This window comes from Oryctolagus cuniculus, chromosome 6 (genome assembly GCF_964237555.1).
Source record: "Oryctolagus cuniculus chromosome 6, mOryCun1.1, whole genome shotgun sequence".
NCBI lineage: Eukaryota > Metazoa > Chordata > Mammalia > Lagomorpha > Leporidae > Oryctolagus > Oryctolagus cuniculus.
Window position 1 is genome coordinate 133,708,209 of NC_091437.1, and position 20,279 is coordinate 133,728,487.

Genomic DNA, 20,279 nt, shown 5'->3' on the forward strand with positions numbered 1-20,279 from the left:
TTAAATTTACTGAGATGTAATATATGAAAAAGCACTCAATTGAAGAATACAGTTAACTGAATTTTAGTAAGTATTTTATGCCCATGTTATAGCCATCCCATTTAAGATATAGAAAATTTGTGTCACACAAAAAGTTCTCTTTGCTTTTACAGTCAATGCCAGACACCCAGTGGATCTGATATCTGGGTTTGAGTTTTATTTCTATGGTTATATGTGTGATTATTTGTTGGCTTTTTATTGCTTAGTAGTTATTGTGTACATATATTATGGTCTGTTTTACTCCAGTTGTTGAAGGATATTTGAGTTGTTTCTAGGTTTGAGGTAATTTTTTTTTTAAACATTTATTTATTTTACTTCAAAGTCAGAGTTACACAGAGAGAAGAGAGGCAGGGAGAGAGAGAGAGGTCTTGCATCTGATGGTTCACTCCCCAACTGGCCGCTACAGCTGGAACTGTTACAATCTGAAGCCAGGAGATTCTTCCGGGTCTCCCACACAGATGCAGGGGCCCAAGGACTTGGGCCATCCTCCACTGCTATCCCAGGCCACGACAGAGAGCCGGATGGGAAGTGGAGCAGCCGGGACTCGAACTGGTGCCCATATGGGATGCTGGCGCTTCAGGCCAGGGTGTTAACCCGCTGTGCCACAGCACCGGCCCAGGTTTGAAGTATTTTAAGTAAAGCTGCTGTAAATTTCACAGCCCTGTCTGTTTAACTTTCATTTATCATATTTTAAATTCATGTTTCTTGATGTTTCCTTCTCTTTTTAAATAGATATGATGATGCTATACAGCTATATGATCGAATTTTACAGGAAGATCCAACTAACACTGTAAGTTTACAGCTTCTCTTTAATATAATCTAAAGTTAAATTTAAGAAGTGAAATTAATTCATTGAAGAAAGATACATATGAACCCAGGTTTTATTTTAAATAGTTCTTGATGGACCACATTTTATTTTAAATAGATTTAAAACTCCAATAAAATTTGACTTGTAGAAGCTACCTTGTTAGAAAAGAATCTAGTTAAAATTTGGAAAGAGTAGATAGACTGCATACTAATATAAAAGCCTAGAAAACCTGTGTTTTTGTAATATTTTGAAGCTTATGAAAGCTAACTTGTCTATTTTGTGTAGCTATATTTTAGTTAATGAAAAATGAAGGAAATATTTTAATTAATATGTGGAATTAATGAAGATATTTTGCCTTTGCTTTTTTCTAACCTCAAACATGAATAAGAAAACATGAGTTTATATTTGTGTATCCGTGGTTTTCTGAAGATGGCAGCTTTACCCTGATTTCACACTAATGTATTCTAAATATGTCTATATAATAATTTTTACTTAAAGAAAAATGCCCTGCTGAGGTTTATGGCTTTTTTTTCAATTGAGAACATTTTAGTGTTAAAAATTGGCATAAAAGCTTCCTCAGATTTAATTTTTTACTCAATGAAAAGTTAGAGATATTTTAGATGATATTTTAGTCATTTTAAAGGATTATATCACTATTGCCATGCAGACATATGCCCCTGAAAGAAAACCTTTTAGAATTTTTAAAGAAAAAGTTGAGTTTTTCTTCTTTTGTAATTGTGAAAATTTTATATTAACACATAATACTGACACATGAAAAATTTCCCTCATTTGACAACTATTTCTTTAAAAATAGAAAGTCATATAATGTATGAGTATGACTTGAATTTTAATGTGCCAAACTGTGATATTTAAAACAGTGATAACTTCATTCATTTTAAGTAATTATATTAGCATAGAGAATTACTTAATTTTCAAATGTGTAATTGTAGAGCAAATTTATTCCAGGTTTTGATCATAAGTCCCTATCTATGCTTATTTCTTTTGATATTCCATAGTAATTTTTGTGTATTTATAGTAGTAGATATGTTCTGTAAGTAATAGATTTCCATGTTTATTATTATCCCACCCTATGGAAATTTTCTCTGGAAACTTTTGGGTTCTTCTTGTATGTGTTTATGTAGATACTTGCATGAGAAAGTTTGATTGTTTCATGAGAGTTCTCAGAATACAGACAGTTCAGGGGGAAGTTTTGAGAGCTGAAAGCCTACCTGTTTCAAAAAATCAGTGTCTCTCAGTTTATCTAATATTGGATGTTAATAATATAAAGAAAATAAAATTTGAATGTTCTTGACTAATTATATTAACTGTTCTGAGTTTACCATCCATGTTAGTGAAAAAGAAGCCTTATAAAGAGTACCATTTTCTTTTGGTAAAGATTTTCTCATTCACTTACTTTAAATGTTAGATTTCAGCACAGTTTCCAAAATACTCATTTTCTGCTTAGGCAGTCATGTGTTGAAAAAAATGAAGTCAGGTTTATAAAGAGTTTTTGAGTTATAGAGCTATTAATAAATTAATAGCTAATAATTTAATTTTTTTGCATTTTACTTCTGTTTCATCATAAGGGATGTTTTTAATAAGTTTATTCTATTTCCAGGATATAAGATAATACATGATTAAATATTCTTTCTTTATAGTACTGTTTTATGACTTTATAAAACCTATGTTATGACTTTTTGTGACTTTAGAAACCAAAGAGAATTTATATGATTCTTGTCATAGATTATGGGGATACTTTGAAAAGTTTATTAAAAAGTAGAATTAAAGATTAGTTTACTTGATAGAAAATTTTTGAAAGTCAACGCATATGATGAGTCTTCAAAAATTTTTGGCAAAGTCTTACTATAGAAAAACTATATCAGCTTCAACATTTTGCACTAAAATAAGTTTTTCTTTCAATTCCGTTTGCTATGAACTTTGTGTAATATGATCATATGTGTGTAGAAATAGTAACTATGACCTTCACTGATCAGGTAAACTTTTTAGAAAAGATTACTAAATTTAGCTTTGCTAACTGTATTATTCTTTTGTCAAATGTTACTTAATTTTTCCTTAATCCATCCTTTCTTTCTATAAACATTTTTGATTATTTCTCATGACTCACCACAGTGTTAATATTACCAAGAGTAAAGATACTGATTCTATTTCTGTATCTTTAGAAAGCACTGGGCAAGACATTGAGGGAAAAAGCAAAGCCATAAAAAGCTTAGAACTAATAAAGTCTAATAGAACACTCACTTGGGTTAAACAGTTAAGTTTTCGTGAAGACATCACTATATTTTTCTAAAACATCTTTATTATCTCAAAGGTGAGAAAGTCCAATTTCATCCGTAGCCACGGTTGTAATTCATAATTTTATGATGTTTATATTTTGTCTAAAAATGATCATCTGACCCTTTTATTTGTCTTGTGTCTCTGTTTCTACATAGCCAGTATAGAAATGAGGTGAAGTTGTTCACCTAAATCTCAAAGTCAGACATTAGCAGTTCTGTCAACACTCAGAAACGTGCAGCTTTATCCTCACTTTGTTTTCAGGGGGGGCACACAACAAGAAATGCAAACATAAATTGTGATTCTTCTGGGTATATAAAACCCCCTAAGTCACTGTTGTCTCCAGAATTAATACAAGTCAAGGATTTGACACTTCTATCTCAGCTTTCTGCAATGATAAATCTAGTCCTCCATAGCCCCTAGACCTTTCAAGCATAGTGAGTGGAGAAGATCTAAGTGTTTAGCCACATTACACATGCATGGTGATTCTGTAAAAAAGTTTTCTTCTCCCTTTCCAGCCACTGATGGGAAATTATTCTCTAAGGTATCAGAATCAGCAATAGTCTTCAGTAGCAGAGGTGCCTGATGTTTCAAATTTGCCACTGGAAATATTAGGACCCTATCTTCCTCTTGATCTAAGTTGCGGTTCCAAAGTTACAAACCACTAGTCCCAGATTCTTCTTACCATTCTTCTTACCATCTAAGCAGCATGGCTATTCAGACTATGAAGCCAATTCCCTAAAATTTTTGGAAAGGTGCTCTTCACTAACTCGATCTTCTGGGAGTTCTCTGGCTCCGCAAAGCACGTTTATGGAGAAAACTGCAACCTGTTAGTACCCAAGGGCAATTCTGTCCGTTGATCTTAGTGGTGAAAACTTAACAGATCTGGAATTCCTAGATGATTCCTAAATGGAGAGCTTGCTTCTGAGTGGAGATGAGTATAATCAGGACTTTGATTCAACCAGTTTTGAGGAATTTCAGGAGGAAGACGATGCTCTCAATGAAATTGTGTGATGTATTTGGGAAATGGATGAAGAGAATGGCTTCATGATTCAATGTGAAGAGTGTCTGTTTTGGTAGCACAGTGTGTGAATGGGGCTGCTGGAGAAGAACATTCCAGAGCAGTACATCTGCTATGTCTGCAGAGACCTTCCTCGTTAGAGGTGGAGCATAAAACATTATGATAAGGATTGGATAAATTATGGGAGAATGTGTGGGATATCTTTTTTTCTTTAAAGATTTATTTATTTATTCAAAGGAGTTACACAGAGAAAGAAGGAGAGGCAGAGAGAGCGAGGTCTTCCATCCACTGATTTACTCCCCAGTTGGCTGCAATGGCCCGAGTTCTGCCGATCTGAAGCCAGGAGCGAGGAGCTTCTTCTGAGTCTCCCATGAGGATGCAGGGGCCAAAGGACTTGGGCCATCTTCTGCTAACTTTACCAGGCCATAGCAGAGAGCTGGATCGGAACTGGAGCAGCCTGGACTTGAACCAGTGCCCATATGGGATGCTGGCACTACAGGCAGTGGCTTTACCTGATACGCCACAGCGCTGGCTCCGTGGGCTATCAGTTTTAAAAGAAAATTTCTCATCTCAGTGTCAAAAAGATATTTTCTGGACATCTGCTTGCTGATATCTACGGTGTTACAGAAGTACTACACTGGTTACATCTGATATTGAAATACTGAAGAATAAACATCCTGATATTCATTGCTGGGCATGTTCTGGCAAGCATAAAGACCGAGATGAAATAATAGTGGGAATAGAGAAAAAAGAAGCAGTGTGAGACACAGTTACTCTAGAAGTAAAGAAATATGTACAGAATCATGAAGAACCACCTCATATGCCCCTAAGAATTGAAGGAACTTATATCAGAAATGAGCACAGCTATCAAATACACAAAGTTTGGTCAGGACTAAGAATCTCTTGAAGTCCCTGGGAGCTTAGATGATTATGATGTTAGTAGTTTTGAAGAACAAGAATTCCACATGGGAGATAAAAACCATTTAATATTCTCAGCAAAAGAGCATAGAATACCTGAAAAGAATCCAGCTGAAGGGAATATAGTTTTTGTTTATAATGATAAAAAGGACTCTGAAGATACACTAGACTCGCATCTTCAATGGCAGCTCGATCTGTTGATAGACATAGAAAATGTGCAGAATTGGGCTGATGCTGTGGTGTAGTAGGTGAGTTAAGCCTCTGCCCATGGCACCAGCATCCCATATGGCCACTGGGTCAAGTCAGACCACTTCCCATCCAGCTTTCTGCTAATGGCCTGGAAAGCAGTGGAAGATGGCCCAGGTGCTTGTGCCCCTGTACCCACGTGGGAGACCTGGAAGAATCTCCTGGCTCCTGGGTTTCAGATTGGCCCAGCTCCAGCCATTGTGGTCATTTGGGGAGTGAACCAGCAGATAGAGGACCTCTCTCCCTCTCTCTCCATCTCTCTTTCCGTAGCTCTGCCTCAGATAAATAAATAAATCTAAAAAAAAAAAAAAAAAAAAAAGAAAGAAAACATGCAAAATCAAATCACCAGCAGGATGGATCTGATAGAAGAGGTTGATGTTCTGGAAAGCTGAATTGCTTTCACAGGTGAATTGGAGCCACCAGATCCTCTGAAAACTTAATGTAATGATTGTCTCTTTTGATGAATCACTTTTATTATCCACCTGACTGCTAGGTGGATTGTTAAAATACTTAAGCAGCATTTGGACATTTACTGCTTTGTGACATCTGTGGGATGGCACCTTGGAAAGCAAAGTGAAGAACAACTCTATCGGAAGCTTATATTGAAACATCATAAGCAAGCTGTAAATGAGAATGTGTTGTATGCCAAAGGTCTGTAAAGTAGAGTATCATTTATGTTAAAGGAATTGAATTGGCAGGAATTTTAAATAGTTGCTTATGTGAAGCTTGAGGTACCCATAGAAAAAGGCATGATGTATTTATATGGATTTTAGTAGGAGGAATCACTTTTAGAAGCCAGCATTTAGCTAAAAATAAAATTGTAAAGGAAATCGAAATTCTAGAGTTCTGCAAGGTTGCTCTAAGAATTGTCTTCTCAGTAGTTGGATCTAGCTGCATAGAAGTTTAGATTGTTTAAGCTTTTAGAGGATTATGGGCTATTTCTTGGTTGATGAATGTCTTTTATCAGAAAGCTGACAGTAGATATCTCACTTCTGAGGAAAATAATTGTGGAATTCATAATTCCTTATGAATCTATTTGAAAAACACCAAATAATTGGAATTTATTGTAGGCACTAAGCTCCTTAGAATTGCAGAAGGGTCTGATGGACCAAATGTTGATGATCCTGCTGGGAGGAGAATTTTAAATATTGGGGGAGGTCTCTCACCCTAAATTTTATGTAACATCATCAGTCCATCTAAAACCAGTACATCACATGTGCTGTATAAATAGTTGAATGGCACTGTTCATTATTCAACATACAGTTTAATCTTGAATATGCTTGGTGTTTACCTTCTTTAAAAAACTTGTAAATAATCTTCAGCTGGGATGAAGAGTGAAAACATATCACAATAACTTGTGGCTGTGGATTTTTCAACTGCTATTAGTGGAATAGTAGAAAAGCTTCATTTCTGAAGATGAATTTTATTTTTAAATACATGTACAGTCAAAACTTGTAGCTTTGTTTATAAATGGACAGATTTCTGAAACCACAGTCAACTAAGTTGCTGCGTTAACTCTTGTTGGCTTTTGAACCTGCATCCTACTGTCTGCCAGTCCTTATGGGAATTGTGCCCCAGTGCTCCATACACAGATATGTGTTTGTATGCTTGTTTTAAACAGACAGCCAATGTACATATGTACATATACATATTTATATCACACATATCTAGTTTTATTACTATAGACTATGTAAATTGATGTTTAACATGAAATGTTACCTTTTAACAGACTGTTTTTAAAAATTAAAAATGTACAAGTTTTGAAATTTTTTAAGGGGAAAAAGGGCTGTTGAAGAGGCTATTTGATGACTTTTAACGCTTGAATAGTTTATGCCTCATTCTGTTTTTCAGTTCTAGCTATATGTATAAATGGATTTCTGAACTGATAATAAACTTGATCTTATCTTTGATAAGAATACATGCCACTGTATGTTCAGATATTTAAATTTGCAAACACACTGTTCTATCTCTAGGGTACTATATGCAAAACTCTAATAAAACAATTCCACATATCCTAAAATTTCAACTTGCCTTTTTGTGGCCTTATATTTTAATGTAAAGATTAAAAGGATATGCAAAACAGAAAATTTTGTTGCCTTTTGAGATTCTGCAACTTGACAAATGTGCCAGAGATCAACAGACATAATATGATCCTGTATATTTACTTGTAATGCAGTAATTTTTTCAAAGATCTTGCTGTTAAATGAAAAGCTTTAGCAGAGGTGATATTGTGGGGTAGTTGGTTAAATTTGCATATTAAAGTAAAAATGGGGGGAAAAAGAAATGAAATTTTTTTAAGCTTTAAAGGGCTCTCATTGCCATTCACATGAATTCATTATTCTTTCAGAAAATAGTGATTGAGTGCTGGCAGCCTATGTGGTCTTGAGAACCAAAGTATGAATTACACACTATCCTACCTTTATTTTTCAGAGGGTAGCATGCTGTGATAACCATTGTAGACTTCAAAACAGATTTATTAAATTCTATTTCTTGGGTGACTTGCTGCATGCGTTTTGAGCCTAGGACACCCTTAAGAATCCATTTGGCTTAGTCAAAACAGTGAGCTGTGAAACATATTCCATGTGAATAGCGTAAGTAACCTTTGCATTGTTAGGGTATAAGGTTTGCTTTGGGCAAGAAAGAATAACCATTTCCAAATTTTTCTTTTAGAAAGGTGATGGAATGGGATACTTTCTATTTTATTTTTAATTGGTACATATTATTTTCAAAAGTAATACATACTCATGTTAAAGTTCCAGATAATAGAAAGCAGTATCCTGTGAAAATTTTGTCTTTCTATTTTCTATTTCTTAGTTTAGGTTCTTCTTCCCTTAGGCAAATAGTTACTTTCTCTCTCTCTCTCTCTCTCTCTCTCTCTCTCTCTCTCTCTCTCTCTCAGTGTGTGTGTGTGTGTGTGTGTGTGTGTAATCCTTTTGACTGGGAGAATGATTGGAAGTGTAAATGGTGGCCTATAATCTATAACAAAAGTTTTGAAAATTATGCCATGTCAGCACATTCTTTATATCATCCTATTGAGTAGATACATAACATTGCAGCATGGATATATTGCAAAATGATCCCTATCTTGATGAAACACAATTTAAGTCCCCTTTGGTGAACTCTTAGTTGATTTTAATACATTCTCAGAAACAGTGTTGCAGTGGCTATGATTTGTAGGATAAATTGTTGGAAGGAAAATATCTGGGTTAGCAGGTCAGTGCATTTTAAATGTTGAGAGATGTTATTATACTTTTCTCCAAAAAGGCTTCTTAGTCAACTATACCTATTTTCTGTAGTGTGTGAATGCCTCTTTCCTTCCCACAGGATTTATTATCAGTTTTTAGTTTTCATCCTTGCCAGTCTTATAGATTAAAAATACTAGCTTGTTATAATTTGCATTGTGAGATGTTAGACATCTTTTAGTATGCCTAATAAGTCATTTGTTTTTATGAACTGCCTCCTTTTACATCTTTTTCAAATGAAGTTTCATTTCTCCTCTGGTTGGAGAGTTTTAATGAATTAGTTAACCTTCCTTTTCCCACTGATTTACATCTGAGGAAAACAATATTTCATATTCATGAGTTGGTTCATTCTACACAGTAGCTGGAGGTGCAGTAAGGTCAACATTTGTGAACAGGCTGATTTGTTACTCTTCAAAATTCTGGATTTTAAGAGAATGGAGAAGAAGTCAAGTTTTGATTAGGGAAATAGCATCAGATATTTTTAGAGATAACATTTCAGCAGTATGGGATATGATTTGAAGGAGATAAGAAAAGTGTTTTAGAGCCTGTTCTGTTTTATGCCAGAGATCATGGTTATCTAAAACTAGAATAAGTGGAACTGAAGGAGATATGTAAATGAATGAAAGTATATTTTGCAATAAAAATTAAAGTGTGAAAATACCTTTTAGAAGAGGTAGTGCTTGGGCTGGCACTGTGGCTTAGGCAGAGCCACTGCCAGTGGTGCTGGCATCCCATATTGGAACTGGTTCAAGTCCCGGCTGCTCCACTTCAATCCAGCTCCCTGCTAATGTACCTTAGAAGGCAGTGGAGGATGGCCCAAGTCCTTGGGCTGCTGTACCCATGTGGGAGACCTGGAAGAAGCTCCTGGCTCCTGGCCTTTGACTGGCCCAGCCCCAGCCATTGTGGCCATTTGGAGAGTGAACCAGTGGATGGAAGATCAATCTCTCTCACTCTCTCTGTAACTTTGCCTGAAATAGATAAATAAATATTTAAAAAAAAAAAAAGTGGAGTTCAAGTGTGAAAAATTTAGTCACTGCACTATGAAAAAAAATTGGATTAGGCTCTTGATGAGATTTTATTCCTTACTGTACCATCAATGAATTTTGTTTTCTCTTGCTTTTAAAATAAAGTTAGACATTTTAGATTTTAGTCTTTGAATAGTTTTTTCTTTCTTTTTTTTTTTTTTTTTGGTTAAAGATTTATTTATTTGAAAGAGTTACAGAGAGAGGTAGATACAGAGAAAGAGAGAGGTCTTCCATCTACTGGTTCACTCCCCAAATGGCCACAATGACTGGAACTGGGCCCGTCCGAATCTCCCACGTGGGTACAGAGGCCCAAGAACTTGGGCCATCTTCTGCTGCTTTTCCAGGCACATTAGCAAGGAGATGGATTGGAAGTGGAGTAGCTGGGACTTGGCCCTGTGCCCATATGGGATCCCAGTGCTGCAGGCCAGGGCTTTAACCCATTGTACCACAGTGCCAGTACCCTGAACTCTTCTTGAAGAGAAAAATTATGTCACTACCATGGAACAGTGCCTAGTATATGGTGGATCAATGAATACTTGGTGAATAAATGCCTTCCAGAAAATACATTATTTATTGTCTGTTCATTGATTTTTTTTGCATTTTTTTTTCTTTTTATAAACACTTTGATTTAGTAAATATAATTTTCCAAAGTACAGTTTATGGATTACAATGGTTTTTCCCCCCCATAACTTCCCTCCCACCCACACACCTCCCATCTCCTGCTCCCTCTCCCATTCCATTCACATCAAGATTCATTTTCAATTATCTTTATATACAGAAGATTGATTTAGTATATATTAAGTAAAGATTTCATCAGTTTGCACCACACAGAACATAAAGTGTAAAATACTGTTTGAGTACTAGTTATAGCATTATTTCACATTGGACAACACATTAAGGACAGAGATCCCACATGAGGAGTAAGTGCGCAGTGACTCCTGTTGTTGACTTAACAAATTGACACTCTTGTTTATGGCATCAGAAATCTCCCTAGGCTCTAGTCATGAGTTTCCAAGACTATGGAAGCCTTTTGAGTTCGCTGACTTCGATCTTATTCGAACAAGGTCATAGTCCAAGTGGAAGTTCTCTCCTCCCTTCAGAGAAAGGTACCTCCTCCTTTGATGGCCCGTTCTTTCTACTGGGATCTTGCTTGCAGAGATCTTTCATTTAGGTTTGGTTTGGTTTGTTTTTCTTTTTTCTTTTTTTTTCTTTTTTTTTTTTTTGCCAGTGTGTCTTGGTTTTCCATGCCTAAAATACTCTCATGGGCTCTTCAGCGAGATCTGAATGCCTTAAGGGCTGATTCTGAGGACATAGTGCTATTTAGAACATCTGCTATTCTATGAGTCTGCTGTGTATCCCACTTCCCGTGTTGGATCGTTCTCTCTATTTTTGATTCTATCAGTTAGTTTTAGCAGACACTAGTCTTGTTTGTGTGATCCCTTTGACACATAGACCTATCAGTGTGATCAATTGTGAACTGAAATTGATCACTTTGACTAGTGAGATGGCATTGGTACATGCATTCTTGAACGGATTGTATTGGAATACCCTGGTACATTTCTAACTCCACCATTTGAGGCAAGTCTGATTGAGCATGTCCCAAATTGTCATTGATTTTTTTTTTAACTTTTATTTAATGAATATAAATTTCCAAAGTACGACTTATGGATTACAATGGCTTCCCCCCCATACCGTCCCTCCCACCCACAACCCTCCCCTTTCCCACTCCCTCTCCCCTTCCATTCACATCAAGATTCATTTTCAATTCTCTTTATATACAGAAGATCAGCTTAGTATACCTTAAGTAATTATTTCAACAGTTTGCTCCCACACAGAAACATAAAGTGAAAAATAATAGATGATTTTTTTTAAATGATGATGAAATCAGAGCAGACCTATTGTCATGTTTAATCCCAGTGAGAGTCAAGTTGGGAATTGATAATTTCTTTTTTTTTTTTTTTTTACAGAAGATAAGTTTAGTATGCATTAAGTAAAGATTTCAACAGTTTGCACCCCCATAGAAACACAAAGTGAAATATATTGTTTGAGTACTCGTTATAGCATTAAATCTCAATGCACAGCACATTAAGGACAGAGATCCTACATGAGGAGTAAGTGCACAGTGACTCTGTTGTTGACTTTACCAATTGACACTCTTGTCTATGGCATCAGTAATCTCCCTATGCTCCAGTCATGAGTTTCCAAGGCTATGGAAGCCCTCTGAGTTCTCCGACTCTTATCTTGTTTAGATAACGTCATAGTCAAAGTGGAGGTTCTCTCCTCCCTTCAGAGAAAGGTACCTCCTTCTTTGATGACCTGTTCTTTCCACTGGGATCTCACTCACAGAGCATTGATTTTTTTTTTTAAATATTTATTTATTTACTTGAAAGAGTTACACAGAGAGAGAAGGAGAGGCAGAGAGAGAGAGAGGGGTCTTCCATCTGCTGGTTTACTCCTCAGTTGGCCACAAAGGCTGGAGCTGTGCCAATTAGCAGCCAGCAGGTTCTTTCGGGTCTCCCACATGGGTGCAGGGGCCCAAGGACTTGGGCCATCTTCTATTGCTTTCCGAGGCCATAGCAGGGAGCTGGATCAGAACTGGAGCAGCCGAAACTCAAACTGTCACCCATATGGTATGCTGGCACTGTAGGCAGTGGCTTTACCCGCTATACCACAGTGCTGGCCCCTGTTCATTGATTTTTATATCAGAAAGATCAGATTTTAACCCTGAGTTATGAAATATTTGATGTCTTATTTTGGAATTAGATATATGCCGGGGTAAAGATGCTTTAAAATGCCACAATTTTCAGGGGTATGGACATAAGCCTTGGAGGCAGCAAAACATGGAACTGTGGTTTTTCTATCTGTTTCTTTCAGGGTCCTCAACTCTGTAATGTAGGTAGGCCTTAATCCTTTAATCCTTTTTTGGAAGTGTCTTTGCAAGTAGCCTATTTTTTTTAAATGTTAGATTTTTTAGGAACAAAAATGCTGCATTTAGCTACCCCCATTAAATGTAACATAACAGAAGACATGCATTCAGTTTGATAGAAATTTATTCATGGTTTTTAGGAAATTATATAGGCCCTTGTTTATTGTTTGGCATTAGTGTATACAGTTGGGGTTGGAAAACTCCTATAGGAACACGTCGCTTCAAATTCTGTTCTTCCCATGGGGTTCAACTCCTCTGTCGCCACCTCTGTTACATTATTTAGTAAAAATCACAGCCATATCTTTTACTCTTATTCTGAAGTTTAAGAAATATTATACTTTTATAATTGTTTCTTAGCAGTTGTTATAGCTATTATACATGTATCACCAAAAAGAATATGAATTCTCTGAGGCCAAGTACTGACTGATATTTATTTGATGCCAGTTGAAGAAAATAGAACAGGATCCATGTTGTTGTTTAGTTCATTTACTTTATTGAGTGGAATAAATTGTTTGTGGTCAATAGTATTCTAGTCGAGTCATTCTTACTATGGTGGATGCATTTTTCAGAACTATTATTGCATTTCTGAATACCTCCAGATTTACTCAGAATATCTATTGAGATAACAGTTAAATTATTTGAATTGAGATTGGCTAAAATCTAATCTTTCAGAGGGCAAAAGTGCAGTTGTTAGTGTTAAGAGATGATATGATTTATTTAGTGTGTTCTAATTTTGTTAATTAAAAATATTGATCTAAGTAAAGCAGATAACCTATACAGTTAAAATAACAGCTTACATGATCTTTTTTATCTTATATCTCACTTAGAATAAAGCTGCAGCTTTCTACAATCAGAGGGTGTGATATATATGAGAAGACAGTGGTGAAAGAAGTAATAGAATTGAAGAAAATGATACTGATGGACAGTAACATTTGTGGACTGTTTATTATGGGCCATCACTGAGCCACAGCACTTTTTGTGTGTCATCTTGTTACTTATCACCAAAATCCTTTCAGTTATTATTATCTTTCTTTATGGGCAAATAAGGTCATAGAGAAGCTAAGTAATTTGCCCAAGGTTATGCCAGTTGCTAAGTTAAGCAGCTCTACAAAGGCAGTTTGATTTTATTCCACAGTTTAAGGCTCTTAATCATGGATAAAGGTACAGTTGTAATGAATGGAATTGGGACTGAGTGGTACAATATACATGACACCCAGCTTTTGACACCTATGCACATTTTGTATTTAAATTTCAGCATTTAAGTATTTTTGCTATTGTCAGAGTTTTGTTTTTTACTTTTTTTTTTAATCTCAAGTATAATTTCTACTTTATAGAATACTACACTAGGGAAGCTTTGATAGAAGGAAATTGGGTTTTATTACAAACCTTTTTTTGTGGGCTCTGGATAAAGTTTGAAAGCCAACAGAAAGCTTTTTTGAATCTTATTCTGGATACTAGGTTACAGTTTGAAACATAGGGTTTTGTGTGGCTTTGGGGAAATAGGCTGCTTCTGTTTATTCACAGTTTACACATTATGTAAATAAAAAGTTGGATAACTGCATAGTAAATGTCCAGAAAACAAAAGACTGTGGTAGAAAAGAGAAGTGAATAGATTCAAGTCCTAGAATTTGCTGTGTATTCTAGGCTTTAGTTTTTGTCTATGTAAAATGAAGAAATTTAATTATTACTTCCTGCTCTTTAAATTCTTCCCAGCTATAAACTTTTAAGATGTATTTGTTTTTCTGCAGAGGGTTACTGAGCATCTGTGAGGACACTTCAGAAGTTAATGGAAAAAAATAAAGATACTTGCTTTAGTGTAGAAAACTTTGAAACTCAAGTGTAATTTTTTTAAAGATTTATTTATTTGAAAGGCAGAATTAGAACGATCTTCGATCTGCTAGTTTTGCTCTTCAAATGGCTGCAATAGCCAGGGCTGGGCCTGGCCAAATTAGAGCAGAAGTGGGGCCCCCAGGACTGGAACCGGTACTCATATGGGATGTTTGTGGCATCGCAGGCAGAGGCTTAAGCCTAATAGTTTTTTCATAATAAACATTTTCTGTGAACTTTTGAAGATCCCTTATATATACACCTTCAAAAAATTTTTTGTGTTTAGATAAACTTACGTTTTAATTCCATTATTGCATAAACTTCATTTATTTATTTATTTAGAAAGTTACAGAGACTGAGGAAGAAACAGAGAAAGTGGATCTTCTATCCACTGGTTCACTCCCCAAGTGGCCTTGGTAGCCAAGGCTGAGCCAACCTGAAGCCAAGAGCCAGAAAGTTCTTCTGGGTCTCTCATTTGTGTTGGGGGTCTAGGGACATGGACCGTCGTCCTCTACCTTCCCAGGCACATTATTAGGGAGCTGGATGGAAAGTGGAGCCGGCTGCAGCGTGCCGGCCGCAGCAGCCATTCGAGGGTGAACCAACGGCAAAGGAAGACCTTTCTCTCTGTCTCTCTCTCTCACTGTCCACTCTGCCTGTCAAAAAAAAAAAAAAAAAAAAAAAAAGGAAAGTGGAGCAGCCGGGAAACGAACTGATGCCAGTGGCTTTACCCACTATGAGACAGCACTGGCTCCTTCCATGAACTTCTTAAAGTATCCTTATACTTCCTTCAGTGTCCAGTACTGTTCTTTGAGAATGTACAAAAACTGAGGTGTTTCCATTTTTGTCTTAACTTTTTAAGCCAATATCTTTGTATTATAATTGGCTGGATGTTTTATATAAGATACATTGTATATTCTGTGCTTATGTGAAGTAAATGGCAAGACTGTAAGACTTTTTTAAAGATTTATTTCTTTATTTGAAAGGCAAATTTTGGGTAGGTGGGGAGCAGAGGGATCTTCTGTCCTCTAGTTCAAACTGTTATAGTGGCCTAGACTTGACCAGGCTGTAGCCAGGATCCCAGAACTCTATCCCTCTCTCCCATGTGGGTGGCAGGGATCTAGGCACTTGGACCATCTTCCACTGCTTTCTCAGGCACATTAGCAGGAAACTGGATTGAAAAATGCAGTAGCCAGGAGTCCAACTGATGCTCACAGGGGATATTGGCATCATAGCTGGTGGCCTAACGTGCTGCACCACCATGTTGGGCCTACCTTTTAAGATTTTTAAATGTTTTTTTTCTCTTGGAATTCATTGCATTTTTAAAAGATGTATTGTATTTGAGTATTTTTTGTAATAGACATTTTAATTCCAAATATTAGAATTACAAATATAGAAGTTTTCATTTTTGAGAAATAGCAAGTTTTGCAAAGAGTAATTCAAACCAGAAATATAGAAAATTAAGAACGTTGACATTTTTTATAGGAGACAAACTACAAGAGGGAAATGCAAACTGAAAGTTAATAAATATTCAAGACTTAACATTGTTTATATATACCTGTGATGAAACCATCACCATGATCAAGATAGTGAACAAAAATTATCATCATCCAAAGTTTCTTTTAATCCTCTCCAGTTTTGTATTCCTATAAATATTCTTGAGCTTTCTTCTTTGATACAGTTAAGGTACTTCTTAGAATTAAAACAAATTTTAGAGTAAAGTTATTTATTCCGCATTCTTTCTGGGTTCTGTATCCAGTTCACCATGACTTAGGACATTTTCCAATGTAACTGATGGAAGAGGCACTATTCTCAACCGCGTGTGAGTGCTTGGCGCTCTTTCTTCTAACCTTTCTGTTTGGTTTTTCTTTGCCCTTGGATAGTTTTGCCATCTGTATTGTGCTGATCAGCCCAAAGCTGAGTACTCAAACTTCAGTGTCCTTATTCTGTTTTTTTTTTTTTTTTTTTCTCTGTCTTATGAACTCTAGCATCTTTTTTTTGACAGGCAGAGTGGACAGTGAGAGAGAGAGACAGAGAGAAAGGTCTTCCTTTGCCGTTGGTTCACTCTCCAATGGCCGCCGCGGCCAGCGCACCGCGCTGATCCGATGGCAGGAGCCAGGTGCTTCTCCTGGTCTCCCATGGGGTGCAGGGCCCAAGCACTTGGGCCATCCTCCACTGCCTTCCCGGGCCACAGCAGAGAGCTGGCCTAGAAGAGGGGCAACCGGGACAGAATCCGGCACCCTGACCAGGACTAGAACCCGGTGTGCCGGCGCCGCAAGGTGGAGGATTAGCCTAGTGAGCTGCGGCGCCGGCCTGAACTCTAGCATCTTTGATTTTCCTGGGCTCTCAGTTGTTCTCTTGAGCTTTGGGACTCTACTGGACTCAACCTGAATTTCCCTGCTTGTACAGCACCCATAAAATTCTCTCAAGGCAGTGATCAGAACAATAAAAAGAAAGCTAAGCTGTTTTGTTTCATTGCCTGATATCCTGTACCTTAAAAATAGTTATTTCATGTATTTAATTCAGTTCCTAGATTGTTTCAGGCAGGAGGACAAATCTGGTCCTTGTTACTCCATTTGGCTGAAAATGAAATCCTTGCTTAACGCTAATTTAAAACAATCATGATAAATAAAGATAGGTTCTTATGCCAAAATGTGGTGTTATTTTTCTTTAAAAGAAATAACTTGGAAAAGGCTGTTGTTTAATAAAGAACTATATGACTTAATAATATAATTTTGCCTCTATGATAGTGATTGCCAAGTTATTTTTCTTGAAGTTGTCGTGTATATTTTCATTAGGGAGACTGGTTTTGCATAGCTAAGCAGTTACCACTTAAAAGCTTGTTCTAAACTTTAGAATATTAGGAGATAAAATACTGTATCTTAGGTTTTACATGATCAAACAATTTATTACTATATAGTGGAGATTTGGGAGCAAGCTTCACATTGAGTAATAACGTGTTTCTTTTATTAAAATGTTATGAAAATGGGCCCAAGTGCTTGGGCCCTGCACCCCATGGGAGACCGGGATAAGTACCTGGCTCCTGCCATCGGATCAGCGCGGTGAGCCGGCCGCAGTGCACCAGCTGCGGCGGCCATTGGAGGGAGGGTGAACCAATGGCAAAAGGAAGACCTTTCTCTCTGTTTCTCTCTCTCTCACTGTCCACTCTGCCTGTCCAAAAAAAAAAAAAGTTATGAAAATGAAATGGAAAAACTATTTTTATAGTTGGCTATTACAGAGTTAATACTGATTTCTCTTACTTAATTCTTACAAATTATATTCTACCCACCACAAAAAATACTTTAATGATATCAGATAATTTGTAATATTTTCGATTTTTTTCTCTCACCAAGTCCGAAGGATGAATCTAGGAAGGGAATCAGAAATTTTGGTTCCTACGTCTAATTCTACCTTTCTGATGCATTTAAGTTGTTTGCACCTTTATTTCTCATCATTTGCAAAAGGATTGTTTTTTACAAGATAATGTTAAACATTAATTTCTTTGAAGCACTCTAAAGCAGTGCTTTACAAACTGTATTCTGCAAAATACTGTTGATATGGAAACACTAGTAAATGTTCACTAGCAGGAGAATAGTAGCAAGTAACTGAAAAAGTGAGTTAAACAGATGATTTCAGTACATCTAAACTCATGCTGCCCTTAACAATGTCCATTATAGTATTCTTTCCATACTGCTTACTATGATAGTAGATGTATTGGTTACTATTCACATTTATACTTTGTGTGTGTCTGTGTGTGTGTGAATTGTGCTATTTAAATTCAAGTTTTCACTGCGTTTTAGAGTATTTCATCTCAGCTGGTACAAATCCTACAATGATTGAAAGCAGTTATAAATATCAAACCAAGCAAATCTGTGCCAGTGCTTTAAAGCTCATTGTTAGAGTTTGTGGTAAGGCTTAACACATAAATGTTAAGCATAAACCAAAGTAAAAAAAGGAGATAACATTACTTGATACCATTATATGCTATGTTCTGTGTTAATTGCTTTACATTTATACTTGAAGGTAGCGGCTATCACTGAGGTTTAAAGAGGTTAAAAATGCTGCTAAGTGACAGAGTTGGGATTCAGTTTCTTGTGTTTCTGATTTCAAAATCTAGCCTCTTTTTCCTATACCATTTAGAAGAAGTAATGTTATGACTAGTGAAAGGAGTTAAGTATAGTTATGTTTCAAATGATGATGCTGCTTGTTGAAATCATTCTGTATCTGAAAGAAATTAGTTTCTTAATTAAATGTTAATGTATCCCATGCCTATTTTCAGAAGGACTTCGCACATGGCTCCCTCTTTAAGCCTGATATCCTTCCTAATTGCTTTAGGGTTTGAGTTACTCCAAGGGTTTTACTTTTACTTCTGAATCTTTGAGACTTTTTAAAACTTGGCATTTATTATGGTGTTTTTTGTTTTAAGTAGTGAGTCCAAAAATGTTTCATTGTGCCTACTGTGTGGCATACACTGTGCTATACCTTTGGCATACCTGAGCTGAAAAATCAAGCATGTAATTTTTGTAAAATGTCATTCTTTATTTCTAAAATATTACTACTATTATATTGTTCTCAGTCTTATTTTTAAAATTATCTTTTACTTATCTAAAATTCACTTACATTTTCTTTAGAGCCAAAGCACTAAGCTCCCTATCCCACAGTTTGTAGCTCTTGTTATTTCAGAGAGGCCCTATCCATTTTACTTCCGCCTGCATTTTGTGGAGTGTGTGTTATATCACGTTCATAATTAGAAGCTTAACATGGTGTCATTTATAGTATGCTTTATTGTTTATCCTTCTGTTAGAATTAAACATATAGAGAGGATGCAAATTTAATAACTCATATAGTACTCTCTGGACCCTTTCTAGAAAGTGCACTTTCGCCTCAAACTTACAGTCTTGATTACACATAATGCTACTTTTCTCTATTACTTTGTTCTTGTGTTCTTCCTAGTATGCAGTGTCCCACACATAACTTCCTATTTTGCTTTCTTAATGTCTACTTAGCTTTTCTGTTTCAGTGCAACTATCACATCTGGGACTTTGATTATTTCCTGTACTTCTACTTCTCCACTCCACCACAGCCTGTGTTAGGATCCTCTCCTTGTCACAACAGCCTAGAATTCTCTATCATTGCCTTTACTGCATTAATTTTTTTTTACTTAAAGTGGTGTATCTTTTTCATGAGACTGAGCTCCTGCTTCTGCAATGAATTGTCTATTCTTTTTTTATCTTTATGTTTTCATTGTCTAGCATAGTACCTGACAAAGATGTCTGATATACATTTTGATGAATGAGTATATCAATGGCTTTTGGCTTTTATATTTATCATTTTTAAACTTTAAAATAGCAAACTTTATTTCTTTCAGGACCTATATTATTCTTTTGAAAGACAGGCATACTTTTCCATTAAAATTGTGAAAAAAGTTGTTAGAAGCCATATTTATGTAATGACATTCAAGTGGCCATGGTGAGATTTCTTTCCCTAATCTCCACTATCCCTCTGCCTCTTAAGATACAGATCTTAGGAATGAGACAGACTAAAAGGCTTTACTTTGGAGAAAGATTAGGATTCCCTGCTGGCTTGTAATTATCAGAATCTGGATGGTTATTTATTTGGGTGAAACGATGCATACATTTTATGCATCAAGAGTAAAGCATATGTGATTGTTAGAGGAATGTTTGAATTCCCCAAGTGGGATGTCATGGGGTATGTTTATAAACTCCCACTAAGCAGTGGTTCTACAGTGGAATTTCACTGGCATTGAGATAATAATTTGCACAAATTATCTTCTTTACAAAAACCCAGGGAATCATGAGGGCCTAATCCTTTATTAATGTCAATCCATAGGCTGCAAGAAAGCGTAAGATTGCCATTCGAAAAGCCCAGGGGAAAAATGTGGAGGCCATTCGGGAACTGAATGAGTATCTGGAACAGT

The 20,279-nt window shown here is 36.2% G+C and overlaps 1 protein-coding gene and 2 pseudogenes across 3 annotated transcripts in view; all 3 read left to right on the top strand.

Moving 5' to 3' along the window:
* EMC2 (ER membrane protein complex subunit 2) overlaps nucleotides 1–20,279 on the top strand; it is a 62,117-nt gene that overhangs the window by 27,162 nt on the left and 14,676 nt on the right. For all 3 annotated transcript variants that reach the window (XM_002710733.5, XM_051844768.2, XM_070075406.1), the window contains exons 5-6: nucleotides 772–829; nucleotides 20,192–20,277. In XM_002710733.5, the coding sequence (XP_002710779.1) occupies nucleotides 772–829; nucleotides 20,192–20,277 (144 nt within the window). The remainder of the gene's footprint in view (nucleotides 1–771; nucleotides 830–20,191; nucleotides 20,278–20,279) is intronic.
* On the top strand, nucleotides 2,824–4,014 carry LOC138850029 (PHD finger protein 20-like protein 1; annotated as a pseudogene).
* On the top strand, nucleotides 4,049–5,461 carry LOC138850030 (PHD finger protein 20-like protein 1; annotated as a pseudogene).